Consider the following 26,559-nt stretch of genomic DNA (forward strand, 5'->3'; position numbering starts at 1 on the left):
TTCTGAAGTGCAGAATTCTTAAAAGAGAAATCACACTGTTGTCCCTACAGAGTGTTTTAATATATTTCTAAGTACAATTCGTGTCTGATTTTGGAAATACAAATACATTTCGAATGGTTAAAAACAAAAATTAAAAAAATATTTTGAACATCAGCCAGCTGAAAATATATTTATCTAGTAAATCATCTCTCAAGGCCTTTATATATTTAATTATTCTAACTAAACATAGTACCCTTAAAAAACAAGTTCATAAAAATGTAGAAATGAAATTGTGGAATAAGATTACTGGGATATATACACACACACATTCAATGCATACACAGAATTACAAGGCAGGGTTGGTTGGTTGTTTTATAAGTTTGGAAGGTTGTTGACAACGGAACTTGCAAGCAATGCCCAACTCCTGAGTTCCTCAACCATGATAACCATAAGCTAATTTTTTAATTGTTTTTATCTTTTTTTTATACACAAGATATTTCATGTAAAGCAGCAACAGCAGTGCAGTTACTGGTAGCAACATCTCAAAAGTAATAAAAAACCCCATACATCCAGACAGTAGTACATTGCACACACACGTGATTCTCATACACCCATCGACAACTGGTCAGAGTATTAAATCAGTGTACAAATTAAATATTTCCAAAAATGTGCAAAAAATTCAACGTTGATAGAAAAAAACACCTTTGTGTACATACATTACAAACTGTGCCCAGCATTCAACTGAGAGTAAAAACATTTACAGTGAGAAACTGATAGATTAAATAGAGAATTTAATGGCTACATAAAAATGTACATTAGATCAAGAGTAAATTTACAAATTTTTATTCATAGCTTCATGAAAACTAAAAGCCTACGTTCCAATTAAGCTAAGTCTCCTCCACGTATTTACAGTGATACTCCATTACACGACTCCTGCGAGGTCTGAGATGACAGACACTATGCTTTAATAAACCATTCCAATTTTAGGGTGACACCACCTTTTTTTACTGGTATTAACAAGAAACAAACGCTACGGAACTGACAATCTAATGGCTGTTCAGAAAAGAAAATGCAATCCTTGTTTTTATATCCACATTATATAAACCTCTGGGGGAAAAGGATCACCTAGTTTTCGGGTAAAAAGCACAAAAAAAGCTCAGATGCATTTCCTATTACTACCCACTCTGGAGCTGGAGTATCCTTTTCCTTATCTCTCAACCGAAGACCCTGACCTCCAATCCTTACCTGTGGACTCAACATAAGGGTTGAACCACAAGATACAATTTTTATGCCATTTAATCCAGTTCCTCTCCCTTTAAAATAAGTTTATGAAAACTTAAGCCCTAGCCAAGGTGTGACTGCTCTGAAACTTGAGAAATTTCATTTCCTCCATCCCATCCCTCAACTCCGAATACGTATATATTGCTAGAGGACACCCAAGGATTGCACGAGCAAACCAGGAGCTGCAGCATCCCTGGTCTAAAGCTGAACACACACCTTTATTCAGGAGCTATCAGGGGCCACCACCTATGCAGGACTTAAACTTTGCCAGCTAGAAAGAAAAATAAACTGTGTGGGCCAAGTAGGGGAAATCAAATGAGAAAGAAGCTCCTTTGTTTCTGATCTCAGATTTTGATTCAGATATCCTGGGTTGATAGCAAACCTGTCTGATCCCTTGGTGTGCATTAGTGGCTCCTCCTGAAGGCAGCACCCACACCCAGGTAACTGTGGGTGACATCTGGCTGTCACATAAAGAGGACTGGCTGCTTCCTGGAGCTTTGGAACATTCTCACTATGGCACACAAAACAGATCAGGTCACAATTTTATCTTCATGGCGTTCTTTAAATGTCCCAAGGCTCAAACCCAGCTACAGAAGTCACCAGGTTTTAGTCACCAAGCTTATGCAGTAATTTTAGAATGATAACAGTAGGATTAAATTAGAAAGAGCTTTTAAAAAGAAAACTCTTCATTTTAATACAAGCATGAATTTTTGTGTACCAGAACAGCAACTATTAACACCCACATGTCTGAAATACAGGCAGTGTCTCACTTTTTACTAGTACCTGCTTTACTCAGTCAGCAACAGCTTACTGGTAGATATACACTATCTATAAGTGACATGAAACATCACTTTTGGCTATATGTATATGGGATATAAAAGCTTTGGTAATTTTAAGTGATTCTACACTGCAGACTTGTCATTGCCACAAGACAGCAAGTTACCAGGAAGAAGAAATGACACTGGCAGCAATACTTTCGCTTTTCCAGAAACACCATAGGGACTTACATTCAAGCACACACGTTATACTTTTCTAAATGCGTGACACAGTCTTTCAAGATTAAAAAAGTAAGAAATTGGTTATAAATAACTGTAGATCTGACCAATTTGCTCAAGTCTCTGAAGCTGCAATTAGACATCGCTCTATGCTGTCCAAAAGAATGGCTTGCTGTACTGCAGTGTACCTACGGGTGCTACGAGGCTTTCAGTCAAGACAACAGCAGGATTAGGATTATCCAAAAGGCACAGGAAAGACATCTGTTGGTTTGCTTGGACAGATCATATTCCTGTGCATGAAAGTAAACAGAGCTTTTAATACAGTACCATGCTTACAAATGTACCAGCTTGGCTTTCAAGCCCAGTAAGAAACTCTGCTGCAGAGTCTGGTACCCAGAGCCAGGAAGCCAGATCCTGACAATCTAGTTACTTCTGTGCACGCAGACAAATCCTCTTTCTGGTATGTGCATCAGTGTACAATCTCCAGAACGCAAATACAAAACCTGTATTAGCACAGGAAGCCAAAAATCACTTTGAAGTTCTGAATTTGAATGTCTGCTGCAAATTATAATTCATGCACACCTTTCAGTGCAGTTAGGCGAACTCTGGTTTGGGCACTTTGAAAAAAACCATTTGCTAAGACTGCTTTGGTGACATGGAATTGTATGACATATTTCAATATGGTGTTCTAACATGAACAAAATTAAGGCATACAGACAAAAAGGCACTAGCTAAAAAAACCCAAACTTTTCATTTTTTTGTACTGAAAGGACTGTTTAGTTGCAAATCGAATTGTAAATCAAGTTAAAGTTTTAAGACTATATTTAAACTGTCAAGAAAAGAAGACTGTAGATTTAACTATGCAATTATTAGATCCATACCTTTTTGAGTTCTTCCATGGATATTTCTATCACCCAAATAAAAAATAAACAACTTCCTCTAACACAGCACTACTGAAACTTTGAGTCATGCTCTAACAGGACTGTAATTACACCATTAATATCATACCACAGAAGCAGCTTTTGTCACTTAATATGTGCAACAGACAGAATACTAAAATTCACTAGGAGATAAGAATTTTGAAAATACACATACTCACCGTGAATTCCAACCCTTATTTTTTGAGAGTATAGCTTCATTGTGGCGTTTACAGAAAAGCAAACCAACCCTGCAGCAGTATTGCCTTCACTGGCATTTTCTTATAACTGGATTCAACAATTAAGACTAATTAGTGATTCTAAAATGCTGGTGGCTTTTTAAGTGAGATACAAGAAGTTGTGAGCAGGGATCTTGGCTCTGCAATCCTCCTGCAATGGAGTTTAAAGCATGAAGTTCCATGCACCCTCACAAATTCTAGAATGAGGGGCTGTTCACCATCACCCCAGGGGTCCCTGTAAGTGTCTAACAAACCCTGTATATAGCTCATTTTACTGCATTACCCCACTATGGGCAAGTAATAGCCAGCCTTCTGGTAAAAGTCTGATTTAGCTTAATAATTATCTCTAGCTCAAAACATTTGTGTTAATAACCAACTCATTTCCTGTAAGTTATTTAAGTCAGTAGAGAAATTCCCCTTAGGGTGAAAAAAACTAGCTCAAGCCTAACCTCGGTTAAATTCGTAAAATTTTACTAGAATCACTCAAACTGGAAAATCTCAGCTTCATTTAAGAAGCACAGTCTTTTCTTGGCAGCTTTCTGACGTGCCAAAGACATGATGAAAAATGCATTCTGAAAGTTGTTTTCTTCCTGGCTCCAAAATGTTGACCGTTGTCATGACTGAATGCCATTTTTTTTAGAAAAGGCACAAAAGCAGCAAACTTGATTGTTCAGTAATTAAAAATCACAATAAGGAAGTGATATTGCAATATACATGATCCAGCACTGTCTCACAGAAAGGACACATTATAAGAAAACTAGATTCTGAAAATTTTCAAGCTTCAGAGTGCAGTTTCTCTTTAGAATAGTATATTTAAATGTTACGAATGCTACAGATAAACCTGGTTACATTTTCCCTTTAATGTCCTTTTTTGGTAATATATAAAATTTTCTTATCTTTTCAGGTATCACTGACCACTACTGATTTTTATATACATTTTCAGCTTGGTTTTGGTACCTTCTTAGTCTGTTTGAAATCAATCATTTCAATTACATGATCTTTAAAATTACCTACATAAATGATCAGGTTCTACATTAAACTTCCCATCCCTACTGTCACTATATTTTGCTTATAAAGCAAAGGTCCCTTACAGCAGAGTACATACCAATTCTTCTTAAAGGCTGCTTCATAGCTTTTATCTAGTGACAGAGAAACAAACAAACAAAATAGTCAGTACAAGCTGCCTTTCCTTTCAGCCTTTTATACTTTTCCTGGTCTGACTAGCTCTCCCTGTGCTTAGGAAACCTTGCACAGCTGTGTACCCTGACCGAGAAAATTATAAGCTGCGTAAAATACTCACATAAGCTGAAGAAGTCACCACTCTCAGTCTCTGGAGAGATGGCCACAAAAAAGTCATTCTCACTCCACTACAGGTAAAGTGATTAGGATAGATCCATGCTCCTGCTTATGCTCTGGTAAAACATGTGGAATTCAGCAGAATAAGTTCAGAAATCTTATCCATGAGTGACCGTGGGAATGGGTAAGCTTATTGTTCTGTCTCCATGCACTTTGTAACTCTGATAGTCCTCTAAAGATGCAGAACAGGTAGAGCCTTGTCAGACTAGACAAGGGTCACAGTACCAGCCTGCTCTGCCTTTACAAAACAACAAAAGCAAGTAATGAATCATCCAAAACAGTAAACATAATTTCAGTTCTGTAGTCCAATAGTTTATTTCCAAATGCCCTTTTAAATTATTTATGTTCTGTTCTTCTACAAAAATATGAGAATCTGACTTTTCTGTCGTGAAAAGTCAGTTATTCACTACACCTGATCAGTACCTGGGCTTCTCAACTGAGAAGCAGTATTTCAGATTTTTACTACTTTTATTATGCTCTTTCAGAAATAGAAAAAGTGATTAATGTACACTTTATGACAGTTGGAAATCTGACAAACACCAATCTGGATTATCAGGCTGGAATAATCACACTCGTTATTTAATTGCTGGCTCTCTCTGCACTTCTGGCCTATTCTTTGTACAATTTTCTGTGCTGTGCCTCCTTCTTCATAGCATTCCTCAGTGCTACCTCATTAAAAATACAACTGGAGTCTTAGCTTTCTCAGGGATTCATTCCTGATGTTAAGAGATGTTTGAAGATATTTGACTTTATTTCAGGAATTTTCAACACATCCTAGATGACTGACCTGCATTACTAAACCAATTTTTTTTAGTGCAGAATGGGAAGAATTTTATATTTTTCAGGCACTTGATGTTGACATACATTCCATCCTAGCGCCTCTCAACAGCTTTGAAAACATTTCTTTTATCTCATTCTGAATCAAGCAACTCATATACTGCACAAGGATTAGTCACTCCCTTTCCCCTGCAGCCAATTCATGGGACTGTGGAGGAGAATTGACTCTCAACATCACTATTTTTTCTCAGCTAAGGTTAACTGTCTCCCTCTAAGCTTATGCAACAGAGGTTCTCTTTGGCAGATAGAGCAGGAGGCGTTCTCCTCAGTATTTACATCCAATAGCTGACCCTTGTCTAGCATGGAAAATTTCCCCTTTGCAGTATAGTAGTTTCTACGAATTTGGGCCCATAATCTGTTTACCTGTAATTATCTTCCTATTAAGGTAATACAATAATTCTACTCCAAAACCTCTAACTAGTACATCAGTTTTGAGCTCGTTTTTGTTATTTTCTTTTGGTCACATAGAAGTACCAGCTAGACATGCTGCTGTACAAAGAGTTCCAAGTTCTCCCAGCTTCGTCAATTAACTCTCAGAACCACATGCTCCTGCTTAAACTGTAAATTCCAGAAACTGATTAAAATGCTAAAATATAGTAAGAACTTAGAACTCTCTGCTGCAAGTACCTACAATACAGAGAAGAATCACATAGAAGTAACCTTCTTGTCCTTTAGCTGCATGTCTATTTTTCCTTGCACCCTGAGTCAGTCAGCGGTGTCAGAAAAAGCCACACAGTTCCTGACTGTCCAAGCATTTGTAATTTTTTTCCTCTTTAAATAAGGAACAAATATGTACTAAAGTGCTTTATCTACATCAACCACATCAGTACATTATAGAAACAAAAAGTTCTAGTCCTGGTGTGAGTGGGGGAGAGAAGATTCTCATTTTAGATACAAAATTTAGATTGTTTACAATCTAAGTGAAACAAAGATTCAAGAGAATATTCTCTCTCTTGTCTTTTTTCTCCTTTTTCTTTGTAAAAAATAAAAATAAAAGTGCAGTCAAATAGAAAATAAATGCAGTAGATGCAAGCTGAGTTGAGGCAGGTGTTAGTGATAGTGTGCAAACGTGTGTCTTAGCAGTTCATCTGCAAACGGTCGCAGCTTGGCCTCGATAAAAATCCGTTTCAAGAAATCCCGAGCGTGGTCGGAGACGTGAGGTGGGAGCTGGGGGTTGGTTGGCTGAGTGGCAATTTTAAAGATGGCAGCCATGGCTTCGAACTCTGCCCACGGGGGCTTCTCAGTGAGCATTTCTACCACTGTGCAACCTACACTCCTGAAACAGAGGCAGAAGTGAAACAGCAGGTTACAACAGAGTCATGCTTTCCCAGGAACACAAGAAATAGCAGAGAGGAGCTAAAATATCACAAATAAGGAGTGTCCACTTAACAATACAGAGCAACTTCAGCACAAAACAGGCATTGGAAAAAAATGGCATGTACTGGTATACCTTTATCTCAAAGTTACACAGATCACTACCTATGTCTCCACTTCATTACTCCCCTGGGCCAAAAGCTACTACCTCAGTGAAGGGATAATTAGATATTCATCCAGGCAATACCGACTGTGGTAGGGCTCTGCCAGCATCCAGTGCTCAGCAGGCTGACAAAGGCCACACACTCAGCACTGCACTTGGAAGCTTTCCTGCTCCTTGAGGCCAAACAGAAGTGCAAAGCATCAGGAATGCTCCAAGCATACCACGTGTGTTGCCAGCTCATTAGAAATGCACAAGTTATCACTAGTGAATAGTGTGCAAACATAATACGGCAGCTGAAAAACAAAAGCCCTACTTCATGTTATCTTCTTTTTTAGTTAAGGATACTAAAAATATATTGACAAACAAAATTTTAAGTTCCTAAACAATCTTTGTACACAAAACTCATGTTTAAAGAATTTAGGAAGGCAGAAGGGCATACAGCATACATATTGCTAGAGAAACTATTCTAGAAGTTCTGAAAGATCAGCATCTTCCAATAACAAGTGAATGATACTGCAAAATGGATAGGCTGGAATAATTTCCCAATTCTTAGAAAGTTTGACTGTTTTTCAAGATGCTTGCAAGAAGTTTTGTGGTTAAACAGAGGTACATTGCTTTACACAGTAAGGATTTACTGACTGACAGAAGTGCAACTTCAGTATTTTTTCTTAAGTTTCCACCAAAAAACACACAATAACCTTGGTACCAATACTTCAAATTTGAACAAGTCAACTGCTTGAAATTATAAGGTTTCTCTATTATTCATGTGTATCAGAGTAATTACTAAGTAATCTGAAGTAGCCTGAATTAATTTCCCTGAGGTTAAAAGTATTGCCATTGGTTGGCTATAATGTAGTTCCTTTTTAAACACACAGTGTTACTACTCCTGCCTGTCTGCTGCTGCCAGCCCACTACTGCATGTTCACAGATCAGCTGCAGTGCAAGGAGTCTCACTGCCAAAGTCATGTGTCCACTGGGCTGGAGCCATATTAGACTGTGGCATATTACATAATATTGCACTAACCTTCATTTTTGAAAATTACCTCTCTCTCTTAGTTCTTAAGTATTTACTAACAAAGCAAATTATTTTTTGATACTCCCTTTAAATCTGGCAAATTCACTCTTAAGTGTTCAGCTTTTAGAGGACTAGCATTTTATTTTCTGCCTTGCATCAAAGGTATTTCAGAGTTAAAGTTTCATTACAAGACATTGACTGAACTGATGTTTCAAAGCTTCACACATTGCTTTCAGCCAGTACCTCTCCAGAACTAAAAAACAGTTTGGTAATCCTAACTTCATGCAAGGCCAGTTCAAAGGATTCTCTTATGATCTCTAAACTGATGGGCTGAGAAATTGCCACATGAAAAATTAAATTTCAGTGTTAAGACTCTCCAAATATGACTGTCAGTGCTCACATTTGCCACCTTCTTCAGCTTAAATCCCAGAATGAAACACTGCAGCTTCAGATAATAAACACCTACTCTCTGTTGAAAATGAAGTGACACTTCTCAGTAGAGAAGGGTTTTTTTAACATACCAGATGTCTGCTTTTCTGCCGTACCCTTCTCCACTAATAACTTCGGGGCTCATCCAGTAGGGAGTTCCTGTGACAGACTTCATTCCTGTACCAGAGAGACAGATAGTCTGCAGTCGTTTGCTGGCACCAAAGTCACCAAGCTTCACATTGCCTGCTGAGTCCCGCAGAATATTTGCTCCTGGAAGGAAGGGAACACAGCATTACCTTCATGACAGACTCAAGGTTTTGGTGTGGAAAACAGTAACAGAAGTTTGGATTCAGGGATACAATTCAACATCAACCCAGGATTTCAAGCCAGAGAATTTACTCTCTCTGCTCATGCCTACTGCACTATTCTGGAGTTCAGAAAATAATGAATTGTACACACTGGTTTGCATCCTATGCCTTTTCTAGGAAGGGGCAGTCCCTTTGGAAAGCCCTCCTGACAAAATAAGGAATGTGCCATACACGGGAAATTTAAAAAAATGGGAATGGAGTTTCCATGCAACTGAAAATGTCTCCATACTATTTTAAAGCAAAATCCCAGCTTGTGTTACACATTTATTCAAAACAGTTGTCTGCCCAAGATGTACAAATTGACTATGATATCTTAACCTCCTCTGGAACAAAGCACTGTTGATACAAACCAACAGGAAAATGGTAAAAATATTATGGAATACAACAGCACTGTGTTCAACACACCTATTGTGCACATCACCATCTTCCTACATATTCACACCTTGCTTATGCAACACTTGTTATGTCACCTGTACCTATCTGCAAATAGCAAACATCTCATCAGGCTTCCTAGCAGTAAAATGGAAGAAGTCTGCTCAGGCGAGTCACCTCTGCCGGTCACTTCTTGTACCAGTGAAGTGCTGGGTAATTTCTATATAATTAATGAAACGAAACTCTTAAATATAAACTTTCGAGTCATGATGCTTCCCTCTGCACATTCTATTTCTAATGACATCATCCTCCAATATATTTAAAACTATTAATAGTAAAATAAAATCAAAGGAGTTTGTCCTGATTGTTTTGCAGATGGAGACTAAAGAAACATTGCCAGAAGTCTGCTAGAACATCCCAAAGTTGATTATTTTTCTCTCCCCAGGTTACAGCAGTGACAAGACTAAAAGATGGAAAGCAATCACACTGATTTTAAGTCAGTATTTCAGTATTTCAAACTTAATTGCATTTTAGTGCTTCACATAAGACTGGAAAAGGATCAGTAATAAAGAGCACTGAATTGTGCACAGAACTATCATTACCTTTAATATCTCGATGGACAATCATATTACTGTGCAAATAGTGAACTCCTTCCAAAATCTGCCGTGTGTATTTACGAGTCACATTCTCTGTGAGTGCTCCATATGATTTCAATTGGTCTTTGATTGAACCCTACGGCACAGAAGTAAACAGCACTAAAACTTCTAGAATTCAACTGAAATTCAATTAAATTTATACCTGAAACGTAGACATTTACAATTACAATCTGTCTTGATTTAACCTTAAAACTCACAAGCAGCTGAATAGTTCTAGTCCAATGTACAGAAAGAGAACAGCACCACTCCAACACCACCCTCGAACTTTTTGATGGGTAAGTGGTGATACTCAGGATGGACATAACACAGGCCCCCTTTGGGTTAGTTTATACTCAAAAAAACTACCACGTGCTGTAGGGTGGTGCTTTAGGTAAAAATTAAGAGGTAAGCAAGTCTTAGCTTAAAATAACATTTCATCAAAACCTCTTGGGTTTTTGCAACTATTTTTGTATAACCTGGCTTTGCCACACAGAGTTACAAACTGCTAAGATTACTTCTGTCACATTGCCCTCCAAATCTCAGAAAAACTCAAGAAATCCCCCAAAGCAAAGCCCAGAACTCAAAAAATGAAGAAGCAAACAAAAAACCCACCACCAAGAAAACAATGCTCAGACACTGCTTTTCCCCTGTGGAGTCTCATAGTAAGTAGACTGCTCTAACTATTCAGAAATACAGAGCCTCTGTTTTTATATGAGCACATTTTATTTAGCTCTGCTGACCCCACTTGGTGAGAAAATGAAAATCTACAGTTTTCTGACCTTATAATATTTCCTAACAAAGCAGAAGAGCAGCAGTTCAGCATGTACTAGTTGCCACACAAAAAGCAAGCACTAAGATTACTTTCTGTATGCACTTATTCCCACTCCCATCTTGGCTACCTTTTGTTTTCCTGAAATACTTGAAGCATGGCAAAACAAAACATTAAAATTCACAAAGATTTACATGTTTACTAATGATAATACTGTCTTTTCAAAGACATCGCCAGGCACCGACTTATGCCAAAACCAAACACAAAAAGAGCTTTTGTACGAAGCACTGTAATTCTGAAAACCCAAGCAAGAAATGCAGAAGACAGGAGCCTGCAAGCAATTGTTAGTACCCATCTTTGGTGACTGTTTTTAACTTGGACAGTTTTAAATATCTGTGTGCACTTATGCAAAGTTGTGCTCATCACACTACACACAATCGATGGCTCTTGCTTACCCCAGGCATGTACTCCATGAATATTGAGAGCGTCCTTTCAGGCGGATCTCTCAAGAAGCCATAATACTGAACAATTCTTTCATGCAGCAGATTTTTCAGCAACTGAATCTCACACTCAAGTGCATTTACTTCCTGAAAGGACAAAACAGGAAAGATTTACCATGCTAGATGTAGTAAAACTAAGATTTTGGATTTGATTTTTTTCAAGCAGAGCAGTATGTACATAGTGAAGTGTTATGCAAGCTAAGTAACAAAATACTCCTGCAGCTGATGTAAAGTTTTTGCATTTTATAACAAGAAAATATCAATGCTAATTTGAGGTAATTAAAAACAAGCAAAACTATGTCTGTTCTATACATTATCTTTGGGATTATTTTGCTGGTTTTTCATTGTTTCTCTTCTCTTGAAGTTATGTTTATTTCAGAGCACAGCACATATCAATACATGCGTGAGGTCAGTGATCATTATGCAACATGTCATAAGCCTCCAACTGGGTAAAAAAACAATGAACAAAATACAGAAAAACCTCTCCATTTTAATCTTTGTGGTGGAGTAATTAGCATTAAATCTTAACTTTTCCAGTATGATATACTATACTTTAAAAATGCCTTTGAGTACCACTTGATATTGTAATAATGAAATACAACAAAGGAAAACACTAACAACTGCTTTCTCTGGAGCCATCCAAAATACTACAAATTTTGCAAAAGGAAGTAAGATATTTTGAAATGGACTGTACAGTTAAATGCTGGAAAAATACTAACCCGCAAATTCAAACTTGACTAGATTCCAAATTTCACCTAGAAGTTTTTCATCAAAACCTGAATTTTTATCTGTCATAGCCTATTACAGATACCCTCACACTTCTGACACTAGAAAGAAAACAAATTTTTTTACACACAGAAGCACATATTACTACAAAATGCCATGATAAGTGAGATCACAAAACCGTTGCTTCAGGAGAGATCTACCATATTTTATATTTCACATTTCCAAAACATAATCAGTTGTTCTGTTACACATTTTAAAGAAGTAGCAACAACAACTACGCTAGGAATCTACAGCACAAATGATCCTTGACTTTTTCCTTGATCCTACATCACTAATAGCAGCAACTATAACTGGCAGCCACTCAATTCTGCAATCATGCTTACACCCATTGTTTCCCCGGCCTTGCTCCCCACAGTGCAGAACGCAGTCACAATGTAGGGAAAGCAATAATTCTCTTCCCATCCTGTAAAAAGCAGCAAGTATGGTTTGGGAAAAGAAGAAATAGACGATTGGTGCTACCTTTAAATAGTTTATCTCCTTCAGCATCCAGTATTTAAAGATGGACAAGTTCAATTTTAGAGAGAGAATGAACTAACAAGGAAACTTGTGCTCTTTTGAGAGAAACATAGTGCGTAACAGCAGCTAGTCTTGATGCACAACATTTAAAAGAAACAAAACAAAACAAACCCCAAAACACAGAAATACCCCCAAAAAGATGAAAAAATATGTTAAGAATCTCAAACTATCTTCATAGGCAAAACCAATTTGTTTTCAGGAATTTGTTTTCAGGAACACTTAAATTAGTACAGCCTTTTCTGTTGATAAATGGAACTTCTTCTAATTCCTGTTAGTATAAAAATTATGTACTTCAGAGCACACTTCATAACAGATTGTTTAATTTTAAAGACCGAGACTGCACCAAATCAAATTATGCATCTTTACAGCATAAGGATATGTCTGAAAATTAAAAAAATGTGATGTAGTATTAAAATCAGGTAAGCAGACTAATTATCTGTAGCACTAACAAAACAGAATTCCTAACAAGGACATGATTTCCTAATATAACATGGTTTAAAACATGTTCAAAACATGTTCATCCTGTTCAAGGAAAGGAATGTGAGTCTGGTCAAGAACACCCCACTTCAGTAGAAGCCTTTTCCAAGGTCTCTCTTTCGTATCACTTACCTTGCTGGTTTCCGGACTATCGGGATCAAACTGAACTTGTTTAACAGCCAATTCTCTTCCAGTATCAGCATCGTAACACAGATATACTCTGCCAAATGCACCTTGACCCAGCAGTTTACCAAGTCTCCAGTTAGTTGGAGCTCGTGGTGCTGAAAATATAAGTATGTTTTGGTTTTCAAATGAGCTTGTTATTCAGCTGATCGAGAAAAACTGGAATACACAGAAAATAATTTTTTAAAAGACTACTTTTTCAACAACAGAGACTGTGTGTCCTAAACCTCACCATATAATTACAAAGATCAGTAAAACTTCCTGTAAAATGCAAAGTATGAGCTACTTAAATTTATTCACAAAATAATTTGTGGTAGAACTAGACATACTTAAAACAACTAGCAATAGCTAATCTGAAAAACAGAAAAAGCACGTTAAACAAACAACTTTCTTTTTAAAAAAATCAAGGCATAATTACAAGGTATGAGCTACTGAAGTCATCACAAAGCATATTTGCTCCTGAAATGCTACCACAAGTATGAAGCAGTGCCACTAAAGATGTACAGTTTAACTGAAAACATGACAAACATCTGCAAAAATAAATAGCAACTGCAACCTACAAAACCCTTCTCAGGTCCTAAAGAGTCTAACAAATCACTTTTACGATGTTTTGTTATCACAGATGTAAATTCCAACTGAAAGTCTACATGAAAGCTGGCAAGGTAAGCAATTAAAATACTGATGAGCATAGTCTTGACCTTTGCCTATTAAAGAGATAAACCATGTTATTTAATGGCATGTATTTGGTTGACATGGTAGGTTTTGACATGATATACTTGAAAAGTAAGAGTTTTACAGCAAGGTTCACAAAATGCCAGAACTTACAGCGGCTGGGTGGGCTGATGTCCATGACTGACAAGGTAGGATTGTCTATGTCACTGCCCCTCCTCCTCATCCGGTTATCTTCGTATTCTGGTGTAAAGACGCTGCTCCCACTGCTGGTGCTCAGCGAGTGGTCAGTGGGACTGAAACTAACTGGTGATCGGAAGTTGTTCCCCTGAGTCCTTCTGGCTCTTGGAAAAGTTTTACGACCTTCAATGATACACACAGAACATGAACGTTACACTACAAAAAAATACTACAATGCAAAGTGTGCATGCAAATACTTCATGAATTCTACATCATCTCGTTCGAATCTGCCACAGCGGAGGATAGGACGCAATCATCATGAAATTTACTGGTTTAATTTTCCACCTAGAAGAAAACAAACATTCATCACAGATGTATATAAGGACTAGACAGAATCAAAAACTTAAGAGATGAAAATTGGAACCAAATTCTGGAACTGTTCTGAAATACGATCAACATGCTTCAAAAACCTGGAGACCTGTAAGAGGAGAAAAGAAAATGCCCTGCCTCTGCTTTTATTGCTCTATTAATGTGCAAATACCAAATTTCTGATATTGAGGAGAACAAGATACACATTTACAATCATGTGGTGCCCAAGTAGCCTCTTCCTTCTGTAAACTATTAAGAATTGAATGAAGAGAAAGACTGACACATGGAATCAACAGGAAGACCACAAAAGTATTTAAAAAACCAAAACACGAGCATTGCAAAATTCAGAGGTGGCTACAGCATCAGAATAAAAAATACAGAGCACTGATCTTCAACGTATTAATTACAACCAAATGACTAACACAATTTATGTTCATCTATTTAGATAACAACTATTTTTAGGATAGCATCTCTTTATTAAGTTTCATTCTACAGAACTCAGCATTAACTGAAGGAGTCTCTGATTCTTTAGGTATTACACTGGAGGAGGAGTTCTCAGAGGACTGAAGAAAGCAGATTAAAAAAATCTTTGAAATAGTAGACTCGGAGTTATATACTAGTCTGGACAATTTAAATTCCAAGAAAGAGATGCAAACAAGTTATTAAGCAGTTTTATTCACCATTGAGAAGATAAGAAAGGTGATAAACCAGTCAAAATTGGTTTGTCACTAATCCAGTTTTTCCATTTCAATGGGACATTCTCACAAGCCAACTCATGAAGTATTGCAGACCACTTTACTACATAGATTATACCCAAGACAGATTCAGAGCAGCTATTAGTGATTTCTCATCACTAAGGGGAAGATAACTGAAGTGGACATCCCCAACAGTTTATCTTTAGTCATTTCCATACACTGTTTTAACTCATGATGTACATATGATAGAATTTAACACACTGAAATATTGCAGATGACATCATATTAAGTGTGGGTGAAAATCCATTTAAAGATAGAAATCAAAATTCACAGAGGTATTGGAAGTTGGAGATGATTCCAAAATCAGTAAGATGAAACTCAGTAAGGAACTACAATATAAATACTTAAAGAGAAATCTAATGTAAAAACTTACGAAGTGTAAAGCAATTGGTTGGCCTAAAGTCATGTAGAAAAGGATATAGGAAATGTAATCACAGACTGAAGAGCAGCCAGAATGGTGACAAGAAAGTAGGGTCATTCTGCAATATATTAATGTGACTGCTACATACCAAGGTCTGCTTATATACTATGTTATACAAAAAGCAGCCATGAGAAAAGCCTCAGCTAAAGCAGGAGAAGAAAACTAAGGAGAGAAAACAGGTATGTGTGTGCTGTAGTGTTATATAAGGGCAATGACCAATTCTTCACTGCATTAAAATGGAGTAACTAGTTACTACTTTCATTTGCAGGAAAAATGTCTTGGGGGACAAAGAAAGTTAAGTTATAAGACAAGCTATCTTGGAAGTTGGTTACATAAAGAGAGTGAGTATGTCTTCTGCTGAAGTCAATTTAGAGTTTACTTAAAAAGTCAGTGTGACAGACCTTCGCCTCTTTAAATCTTGCCTTAGAGCAAGGGACAGGACTGAAGCTGCATTGCAGAGCTTCAGTTTGGTATTTCTGTGATTCCTGTAACATAATTCCATTTATTGTTGTGCTCATTCCGCACTACAAATGAAGCCATCTGGTCTTGGGAGAAATTTCTTCATAATACTTCTCAACTAGCACTTGACACACCCTGAAGTATGAAAATCCTTCAGCTGCTTCTCTCTACTTCCCTTAGAAATTTAACACATGTTAAATTTATATCGATGTTATTACTTCCAAACCAGTTTTGTAGACACATTAGAAGGTGCTGCCTCACATCCAACAATTTATTTTACCAGCTAATTGTTAATTCTCAGTTTAAATCACTGCTCTTAAATTTTATTTACTCTTTTAATCTAAGAAACTGTTAACAGGAACTCCACCGTACTTGGGATTTGGTAAAGCAAAACAAGAAGTGACAAAGTAACATACCTCCTTTAGACAGAAAAGGGTCACAAAGGTCAAAAGCTTATACTGGATGACTTGTGTGTGGCCAAAAATAGCAAACATTTCCACGGTTGTGCATATGAGTCAGGAATTCCGTAATCCATAACTTTACCAGAGATAAAACTACTCAGAGGTTCTATCAATCATTAGAATCTTAGCAAGGGAGTTTGGGGAAAGAATTTAAGCTTTCAACGTCTTCAATATTTTCATTTCATTAAGATCTTAAAATTTTATTCACATTTTCAGACAAGAAAAACAGATTAATAAAACTGTTGCAGTGTTCATACTTACCATCATTGTAGTCTTGTTGATGATATGAAATATGGTATCTTCTGGGATAAGTCCCCCCCTTTCCAAATTTCTCAAATATTGGGATATCATACTCTACTAGAAAATAAAAGGATTCATTTCAAAATTTAAAATGTGACAAAAGCCTGTCAAATTATTCACTCTGGTAATACAAACTTAAAATGGGGGAACGTATCAGAGGATATGAAGGGTTGAAGCATCAGAGCAAAAAGAGATTATAGAACAAAATCACACAACTCACAAGAACTAAAAGGACATCAGTCAAAAGTCCCAAAGGATCAAGAATTCAACAGCTCAAGTGGTTTGTAACCTCTCATTTAAAAGAATGTTGGAGGACTGAAGTATGCCTGATTACTCCTGTTTTAAAATCTTTCTAGAGGAGAAACTATTCCAAAGAATATAATTTAAAGTTGTATAAATATGAAAAACTGGTGAATGAATCAACACAGCTTGAATTACTAAAAACATTCAATAGATCCTCTTTCAAAAGTTATTGAAGGAGAAAAGTATAAGATAAGGGAGAAAGTCCCTCATGCATAAATAACTGGCTAGAAGATAAGTACATAAGGGAGGAAACAGTCAACAGTTCCACAGGAATCTGGGCTAAAACTCATGCAGTTTAATTATCCATGAATTCTCAGTATAGAACAAGGAACAGTGAGGTGACAAAATCACTCTGCAAAATAAAGCCAACAGAAGAATTAGAGAAGGCCTTTAAGAGTCTGTGTGACTGGATATTAAAGTTGCAGATGAAATTCAGTGTAGGCTTCAGTAAAGGGTTGTGATAGAGACTTCCAAAAAAGCAGCACCTGAACTCTTTATTATCTGAGAAGAAAATTAAATCCTGTAAGATACACTGAACAAAGTTTTGGTCTAGACCATACCAAAGGACTTAGTAAAACTGGAAAATATTTAAAAGTACAGAGATGATCAAAGATACAAAATTGCTTCTCCATAAGGAATGTAGGCCTCTATATACTAGAAAAGCAACAGGTCAAAGGCACACACAGAGGTCCATAAAAAACCCAAACCAAACCAAACAAATCCAACTGAAAAACTATAACAACAACAAAAAAAGCCTTAAAAAAAAAAATCACAAAACACATACTTCTTCATAAAACACAATAAACTGCACAACTTTGTGTTGCAACCTACAGTTGATGCTGAGAAAGTTTATACAAGTTGAAATAGGGACAAGAAAAATTTGTAGAAGGAAAAAATCCATCAAATCATAGAAGAACATCTTGCATTTGCAGAACCCTTGAGCAATACGTGACTAGGAATATATTCTGAAAGAGGAACATTACACACCCTTCTATAGAAGCCAAGTACTGGTTGTGGCAGGAGGAAAGACTGGGCCAGATGGACTTTTTTTCTGCTTCTGTTACACATCAAATCATGAGAAGAAATATTGAATATGGAATTAATGATTGCTGTGTATCCCACTGTTAACTGGGACACCAGAATATCCCATGAGAAAAAAACCCAACAAGCCCCCGTTAAAAAATATTGTAAAACGATCTTATTAGAAAAGTAACTGTAATGAACACAAATAAACTAGATTAGGATTATACAAAAGGCAAACTAATTTCTGACACTTCCAACTCTTTTGGTACTTATCTCTGCCACCTATATGCTTCTTACACATAGTTTTCATTTAAAAGTGGTGCAATCTGTTAAGCACTCTAGAATTCTAAAAAAGAAAAACCTCACCCTCAGACATTTATCTGGATAAAGCTTCAAAATCAAAATAAAAAGAAGCCTCAAAGTATGCAATAAACCAAAGAAACAAAACCCTTTTGATTTTCTGGAAGCTAATTATTGTTCAACAGCAAAGTTTTGTAGTGAGACATGACTGTGAGAAGACACTTCAGAGCCCTTTCAAGGTTACCCTCTGCACTTCGCAGCCTGAACCCTGCACAACAACTTGGATTCAAGCCAGGGTATTGCATGAAAAAAACATTAGTGGTGATGATTAATTTATAGGCACAGCCCCCAGTTCTCCATCCTTTCACTTTGCAGTGCTTTCAATTACAGAAGCCATGAGCATTTCAATGTGATCCTTATTTCACACAGAAGAAAACAAAGGCTCCATGTACTGGTTTTGGCTGGGATAGAGTTAATTTCCTTCGTAGTGGTCATGTGGTGCTACAGTTTGTATCTGTGGCCAAAATGCTGTTACTAACATAGGGATATTTTAGTTATTGCTGAAGCACATTTACACAGAATCAAGGCTTTTTTTTGCTTCACACACTGCCCAGCCAGCTGGTAGAGTGGGCTGGGAGACACAAGAAGTTGGGAAGGAACACACCTGAGACAGCTGGCCCCAACTGACCCAAGGGATCTCCCATACTATCTGAGGTTGTGCTCTTCAACAAAAGCTGGGAGAAAGACAGAGGAAGGGAGGACATTTGTAGTGATGGCATTTTGCTCTCCAAGGTAACCACTGGGAGTGATGAAGCCCTGCTTTAGTGGAAATGGCTGAACACCTGCCTGCTGATGGGAAGTGGTGATTGTTTTGTGTGTGCAGCTTTTGCTGTACTATTAAACTGCCTTTATTTTAACTCAGGAGATTTCTTACTTTTCCCCTTGGATTCTCTCCCCAGTCTCATGTGGGGGAGTGAGCGAGCAGCTGTGTGGAGCTTAGCTGCCTACTGGGGTTAAACCACACCACCTCCAAATGAAAACAATTAACTATGGCTATACACCAACTTAGAGCCGGATATTACAGCCCAGTTTAACTAAGTGTTGCATGCCCCTATGCACTGCAACATTTGCTCTTTTTACAGAGGCAGTTACACTATGCACACTAAGAGTGCTGTCACACACGATAGCCTGGAAGAAAACATTTGGAATTTCTTTTATTTCCATGGTACCTTTTACTGTGTGTATTTGGTGTTGCTTTGCTTTCTTCTACCATATTGTTTGTGTGATACAATACTTCTCAATGTGAACATCCCTTCTAAGCCTTATTATTTGCAAGAGGAGCAGTTCCGGAAATCTAGTGTGTCTCCAGTGATTTTTGCCTACCTGAGAATTCCTGATGATTATCTGGATAGCTCTGTGCTCTTGGCATCCGAGACTTGGGATAGTTGTCCCTGGAAGTGTAAAAACATACAGCATCTAAATACATACTGTTAATCTAATATTTAAAACATTTAATCTTACTGTCCTCTTACTGATGAAAAGCCACTGCTATACAGGTTGCTGCACCAGTTTACAAACGTAGAACTCAATTCTAGTAGGTATCTATAACAATTGAAGATCAGTAACAATGGAAAAGCTTGCTTGTTGAGCTTAATGTAGTAAGAAAGCAACAGACTCTGTTAATGAGCAATGATATTAGTAAAAACATGAATTATCACAAGTACGGCCACAAAGGAACACTGTAATGTTTAACACCTTTATGGCAAAACACGAAGGTTTACAGACTGGCAAAATCTGTTATACAGCCTACAAAAACTCTTGAGGAAATTTAACCAAAGAAATGTAGAACCTTTTAATGAGGAAAAATATTTCCTCTTCTCTCCATGAAAGTCATAGGATTAAGAGAGTGATTTTATTGAGTTATAGAATGATGAAGAGTTTCTTGGTTCTTACATGATCACATTGTTTCTTACCTACAGTTGGTATGTAAGTCCCAGCCACCAAAAGGAATGGATGGGATTGCCAGTCAGAGTAATCGATTACAGTTTATTTCCATAAACATACCAAAACAGTGTCCTCCTTTTTCTGGTAAGAATTTCTCTAACGGGTAACAGAAGCTAAATGGAGACACAAAACCTACATCTTTGTAGGAAATATTTAAATGGAAAAAAAAAAAAAAAAAAAAAGGAAAACAAACTAAGTAGAGGTGACAAATTAAGTAAATAAAAACAACCAAAAGAAGTTTTGAAGAAGAAATATGAGTTGCATTAAGTTTGCTTTCTTTCCCCTTCTTCCACTCACCCCTACCCCACAAAAAAACCTAAATTTGGCAATTGGGTAAAATTTCTTTTCTGTGGAGCTACATTAAACACTGCATGTATAACCTATCACACTACAACCACAAAATACTTTTCATGTCTATTGTCTTCTTGCTTGTGAAATGCACACTAACTATTTAACTCAAAACTGTATTTGTTAGACCAAACATATTTGTGTCCTCAAACCACATATTCTCAAATGAAATGGTAGTACTGAATAATACAGCTCTGATTAATTGCCACAGGCAGTGACCTCCAACTTTTTACCTTTCCACGAATTAAATAAATATTTAATTAGCAGTGTTGTTTCGCAGTTTGAAATAAACAAAGAGCAAATCTGCACATTAAACCCAAGGTTATTTGCCTGACTACCATAAATCAAACACGAATATGTTCTGCTTGGCTTGGCTTGACAGTGACCCCCTCAAAACACAGGAGTCTCCTCAGAGGTCAATCCAAAAAGACCCCCCACAACACACACTGCCTCTTGCTGACTGGTGGGCTTTAACAAAGAAAAGTAAGTTGAAAGTTTGCAATAGGAACAAGGGGAGAGGAACAGAGAGTAATTGCAAAGGAAAGGACGTCATTGCCTGTTGAAGCCTTTAAATGATTCTACCCTCCTTCTGGAATTGGGTACCCCCTGCTTTAGCAAAGGAAAGCCTACTTAATATGGCAGTGCCTAAGAACTGTAAATTTAATGGAGTGGCTCTCTGCCAGGGAATATACACCACACATATGTAAGACCTAGCAACATGTAGTAAAAACCTTCAGTATATTTCTTGCCGGACCTTAAGTCTAAATTTTTGCAGTTTAAATACCAATTATTTTTTTTAAAAAAGAAATCTGCAGTATTTTCCATGTATTAGTAAGCAATTAAGTTTCAATAAGCTTTTATAAACATGCTATAACTTACAAAGGAATTTCTGGAAGAAGTACTGTCACTGGAGAGAAGTTGTATTTTACAGCTGAGACATTATGCAATCTAATAAAGATAAATAATGAAATAATGAATATAAATAATTTTTACCCATCTAACGGGCTGTCAAGTGAGGGGCAGCTTCCCGAGCCAGAGTTTTCAGGACTGCTCAAAGACAATGGGTCCAGCATCTAATAAATAAAAAACAAAGGAAGACCAACAAGTTCAAGGGGTTTTTTTTCAATTTTTTTTCTAAATAGTTAAAGAGTTTTGTTATTAAACAGCTAATAAGAAACAAATCCAAATCAGATAAGGACTGGTAAAAACAGAGTGGGAAGCTTATCTGTTGCCTTCCTAAAATGAATGTTTTGGTATATTATATAACATCTATTATTTTCTATGAATTGGACACCAGTCTTTTGCTGTAAATTAAGCAGTTATGCCTCCAATTTTTATGGTCTGTGCTGCATCTTAAAGGTCCTTGGCACATACTTTGCCATACACCAGTCAAGGACTTATTAAAGAAATTGTGTCCCAAAAGTGAGTTCGCACTCTGCAAACTCAAACACTTTCATGAACTCTGTATTGGGGAGAAAAACATTTATCACAGGCTCAGCATTTTTATAACTCTTGTCTCATGCTGAACAGTGTGTCTAAACAAGGGAAGAAAGGGAAGAAAGCCCATCTGGAGCCACACTGATTACCTCTCTAACCCAATGTACTATGGCCCAACTGGCAGCCCATGGGTTTTACCCAAGCCCCCGCCATCTCCTACAGAAAGTGTGGGGTCTGCTGTCAGAGTGCAAATAGCTGTGCTCAGGCTGATCAACAGCAGAGCAGAGCAAAACCCTCCACTCCCAAATTCCCTTCTTGTCTTTGTCGGGCAGGCTGTGACAGATGAAGGCAGCATGGCCAACACTTGCCAAGGTGATGTGGCAATGTAGGGGGAAGGGAGCAAACAGAATTTGTGAGTTCTCATTCCCTCAAATTGGCCCTTGAGGCTGCTTAGGTTGAACTAACCTGGCTTCCTATGAAAGTAAAATTCATTAATTTAAACCTGCTGACAGCTCACACAGCTATGCATACACAACAGGTTATATATACATTTCTGGAATACTTAGGAGTGAATGGACATCCCAGGCTTCAGGGATCATCTGTCTGTCTGACCAGTCAGTGACCAGAAATTACTTTGCCCAGGCCAAAAGTAATTATTTCACTGGAATGAATCCAAACCTGGGCTGGATTTGACCACATAGCTATGATAATGAATAGCCCTGGTCTGGAAAGCAGGAGATTCAGCCACTATTCTCAGCTCGGCCATTAAAATTGTGCAACAAATTGCACTGTCCCTTTGCCTTTATTTTTACTTTATCATCTGTCTCTCATTTAGTCAGCTCATAAAAACTGTTGCCTCTTGCCATTAGTAAATACACTGCCAATGTCAACAACAACTTGAAGAGATTTCGGTATGCAGCATTATTTTTCCTTCCTCCTTGAAACATCTCTTTCTCCATTACCAATTCTGTGAGCAGTTACATTCCTGCTTCTTTTCCTGCTGTTTTGAAGGGCAATTTTTACATTCAGAGAGCAGGATTTTTTTTCCTCACACAGAATTACAGAATATTCTGAGTTGGAAAGGAACCCACAAGGATCATTGAGTCCAACTCTGAAATATCAACTGAGTCCAAATAATTCTGACAGATCCAAACTCTTTCTTATATCTCCTTTTAATTACCTGGAAAAGCTGTAAAGCTGGTCTAGCTTACATATCATTCTCATTAAAATAAAGGGGCTTGTGCTTTCTAATGTAGACATCTCTGCAGTTATTCCTATCTAGCACTATCTCACTCCACTATTGTGGCAGTTAAGAATATTGTCTTTCTCCTTGTAACAATATATTTAAGAAATGGAAGAGACATAAAAAAACCCAACCAAGTTCTGCAAGACTAAACAGCACAATTATTTCAACCTTATGTCATCAATCAAGTTTTCAGGAGTTATCACAAATTTTTTTGCTGTTCTTTCTAATAATTCCATATCCTTCTTGAACAGCAGTATTTCATAAATCAACAAAAACTTTAATTTCAATAATCACAGATGTACCTGATCCATGCTTTCTGGAATGAATTCACCCTCACTGTTGATACTGGTGAAGGACCCATTTCGAGCCACCTGATGCAGCTCATCTGGAATGTATCCTGGGGGCGGTGAACTCCTATCACGAGTATTAGAACCTTTTGAAAGAAAAGGGCCAGTCAGAGTCTCTCCACTAACCCAGAATTCAAGGGCTTTATTCAAATGCTTCACAGGCACTGAGCCTACCTGGATCCCTTATGGCTTTAGGAATTCCCCAAATGCCTGTGCAATACAAGACTTAAGTATAGCATTTAAAATCTGCAATTGAGAAATTACGAACTTTGGGGCAGAGTTGCCTCAATGACATTAAAGAGAATTTTCATTATACAGGAACAGAAATATAATTTGCCCACACATCTAGCTGGCTAAATTCCTTCTTTTGAACAAAATCAAAATTGAAACCCTTCCACCCATGTCAACTAATCCTTTCCAGCTCTTGAGAATTTCAGTTTTTCTTTGTCGAATATTAAGTCTGTAAGAACATAAATACATACATTCATAATAAATGCATAGTAAGTTAAATTGCCTGGAAAATTATTCATTAAGCTCTCTAGTTTCATAATTAGATTTGGAAGTTAACATCACACCAACTTTAAAACATGAATAAGCAAAAAGGTTCTATCAATCCCAAAATCAGTATCTTAAACAAATGCTCACACATGAAAAAATATGGGGGTCCTAAACTGAGCAAGGAAACACACTGCCATATAAGCAGATTTTTCAGTAGCTCATTCCAGTATCTGAAAATACCCTGAAATAACTCTAAATACTCTTATTTACTTGTGGGGTTTTTCTGATAATTTTCTGTATTATATATATTTAAAACACTTGTCTCAATATTCAAAATCCCCTCCCCCAAGTGCAAATTCTGTACTAGAGTCATTGATGAGTAGAAGAGGCATTCTGTGTTGAGAGCAAAATTCTCTTGAAGAGAATGCTATAAAAGATGTTTTTACAACTAAAGCTATTGAAATGTGCAGCTTACCTATTACAGACAGTCGCCTTTTTCTGTCTGTCACACCAAACACCGTATTATCTAAATCTTCCAGTGAGGGCAAGGGTTCCACGTTATTTACGCTGGGTGACTGAAAAGGCAAAAGTATTACAACCTGCAGTTACCACTTTACCTTCTGGACAATGAAAGTACTTTGTAAATTTTATATGCTTTGTGCGGTACATTCTGTTTTTCAAGCAGTCAAAAAAGCAGCTTGCTGATTTACATCACAATTTATCTATTTTAGTAACTCATTTGTACTCTTTTAAAATTTATTTTCAATATGCACCAGTATACAAATCCTATGAATATCAATGCCATGATTTGTTAGATAATACCAAAGTACCTCAGCATTTAGTCTATAGACCACTAGTCTTTGCTACAACAAACACTGAACTTCCCACAAAGAAGTGTCACCAACCTATGACTTAAAAGACCAGTTTCAAGTAACTACCACTACTTAAATTCTATATGCTTTTTTAAAAATCATTCTACTAAGGCACACTTTTCTACCACTGTAGGGAAGGCAAACAAAAAGACAGGAACAGGATCTAGGAAAGAGTTAAAACTGAGTCAGTACAAAATGCTAATAGATGCTTAAAGTGAAATGAAGAAGCAATCAGTATTACATTCAATTGGAAAAATGCCATCTTAAGAAAAGATACAAATTGTACTTTGTTTTGAAAACTGAGGAAAAAGATATTTAGCACGTCAACTCATACCTGTGTATTTCCATGTATTACAAGCAGTATCTTGAGACTTTTCATATGTACACTACGGTCAAGTAGTTCAACAGCTTTGTCCAGGTCATCCTGTGTGGTTAATGGAATTACAAGCTACAAAAAGAGGGGCAGGGAGAAAAAAGTCTTAAACAGGACACGAGAAAGAAATGAGGAAGTCAAGTGCAGAGTAAACAAACAGAATCTCTTCTTTCATACCAAACAACTTGAAAATAAACTTTATTAAATGATCCCCTCAAGTATTAAAAGTCTGTAGTTCAATCTCAACACTTCCTTCAGATGCCTTTACTAAGGACAGCATGGTGGAACAAGTCCTCACAAGAAGCAACCATTTTGCATATATAGAACTAAATATCCAAAAGTTTCAGCAAAATGGGTACGATTCAGTCAATGCCTAAATTAACACAAGTCTGTAAGATAAATAAAAGTCCTATTTTATAGAGCATAAAGCACATTTTTGTATCCCAACTATTACAACTATACTTGTTTAAAATTGCATCACTAACAGAATTTCTCCATTGAAAACCAGAATTTGTTAAGGATCCACATGCAACAACTATAGTCCTCACTAGAATCTTACTTGGATCTAATTAATTAGAATTAATTTGGCATACACGTATCTTTAGAACAGAAAACTATGCCATTAATGTGCAGCTGAGATCTGAATTCTGTTACAATTTAAACTGGACTTGTGTTTCAGGAGTGTAAATTATAGCTTCCGCTTGCAACAAAGGAACAGCAGAATACAGATTTTAAAACCTATTCTACTTGTAAACAGCCTCAGTCAATGATGCTTCAATGAAACATCAGTCAAAATACAGGACTTTTATACAAAAAGAGTTGGAATGAGGAGGAAGATCTTGATAAAATGAAGAGTGTGCTTATTTGTTAAATTGCACTTTTAATGCCAGTGATACATTTTTACCATCCCATTTCTCAAAGGTGATGGGATGATTTGCCGGCTAGTGCAGAAGTTAAGAAGCAGAAAACCTACTCAAATGCCTAAAAATCTACCAGTGGAAGGAGCTGAGGCTAAAACATTATGAAGTGCTATTTCTTCTGGCCATCCTAATCTCCAAAAGCC

General features: G+C 37.0%; 1 protein-coding gene across 4 annotated transcripts in view; it reads right to left on the reverse strand.

The window, feature by feature from the left end:
- Positions 1-38: 38 nt before the first annotated feature.
- The window catches only part of MAP3K2 (mitogen-activated protein kinase kinase kinase 2), a 53,259-nt gene continuing 26,738 nt past the window's right edge, over positions 39-26,559 (reverse strand). For 3 of the 4 annotated variants that reach the window (XM_039555529.1, XM_010406976.3, XM_019290526.2), the window contains exons 6-17: positions 25,458-25,571; positions 24,727-24,826; positions 23,709-23,839; positions 21,717-21,796; positions 19,755-19,822; positions 16,707-16,802; positions 13,957-14,163; positions 13,081-13,229; positions 11,125-11,256; positions 9,868-9,997; positions 8,618-8,795; positions 39-6,880 (exon numbers count right to left, since the gene is read on the reverse strand). In XM_039555529.1, coding sequence (XP_039411463.1) covers positions 6,655-6,880; positions 8,618-8,795; positions 9,868-9,997; positions 11,125-11,256; positions 13,081-13,229; positions 13,957-14,163; positions 16,707-16,802; positions 19,755-19,822; positions 21,717-21,796; positions 23,709-23,839; positions 24,727-24,826; positions 25,458-25,571 — 1,611 coding nt within the window. In that variant the 3' untranslated portion in view covers positions 39-6,654. The remainder of the gene's footprint in view (positions 6,881-8,617; positions 8,796-9,867; positions 9,998-11,124; positions 11,257-13,080; positions 13,230-13,956; positions 14,164-16,706; positions 16,803-19,754; positions 19,823-21,716; positions 21,797-23,708; positions 23,840-24,726; positions 24,827-25,457; positions 25,572-26,559) is intronic. The other variant, XM_039555530.1, reaches the window with a different exon arrangement.

Source organism: Corvus cornix, chromosome 7, assembly GCF_000738735.6.
Source record: "Corvus cornix cornix isolate S_Up_H32 chromosome 7, ASM73873v5, whole genome shotgun sequence".
NCBI lineage: Eukaryota > Metazoa > Chordata > Aves > Passeriformes > Corvidae > Corvus > Corvus cornix.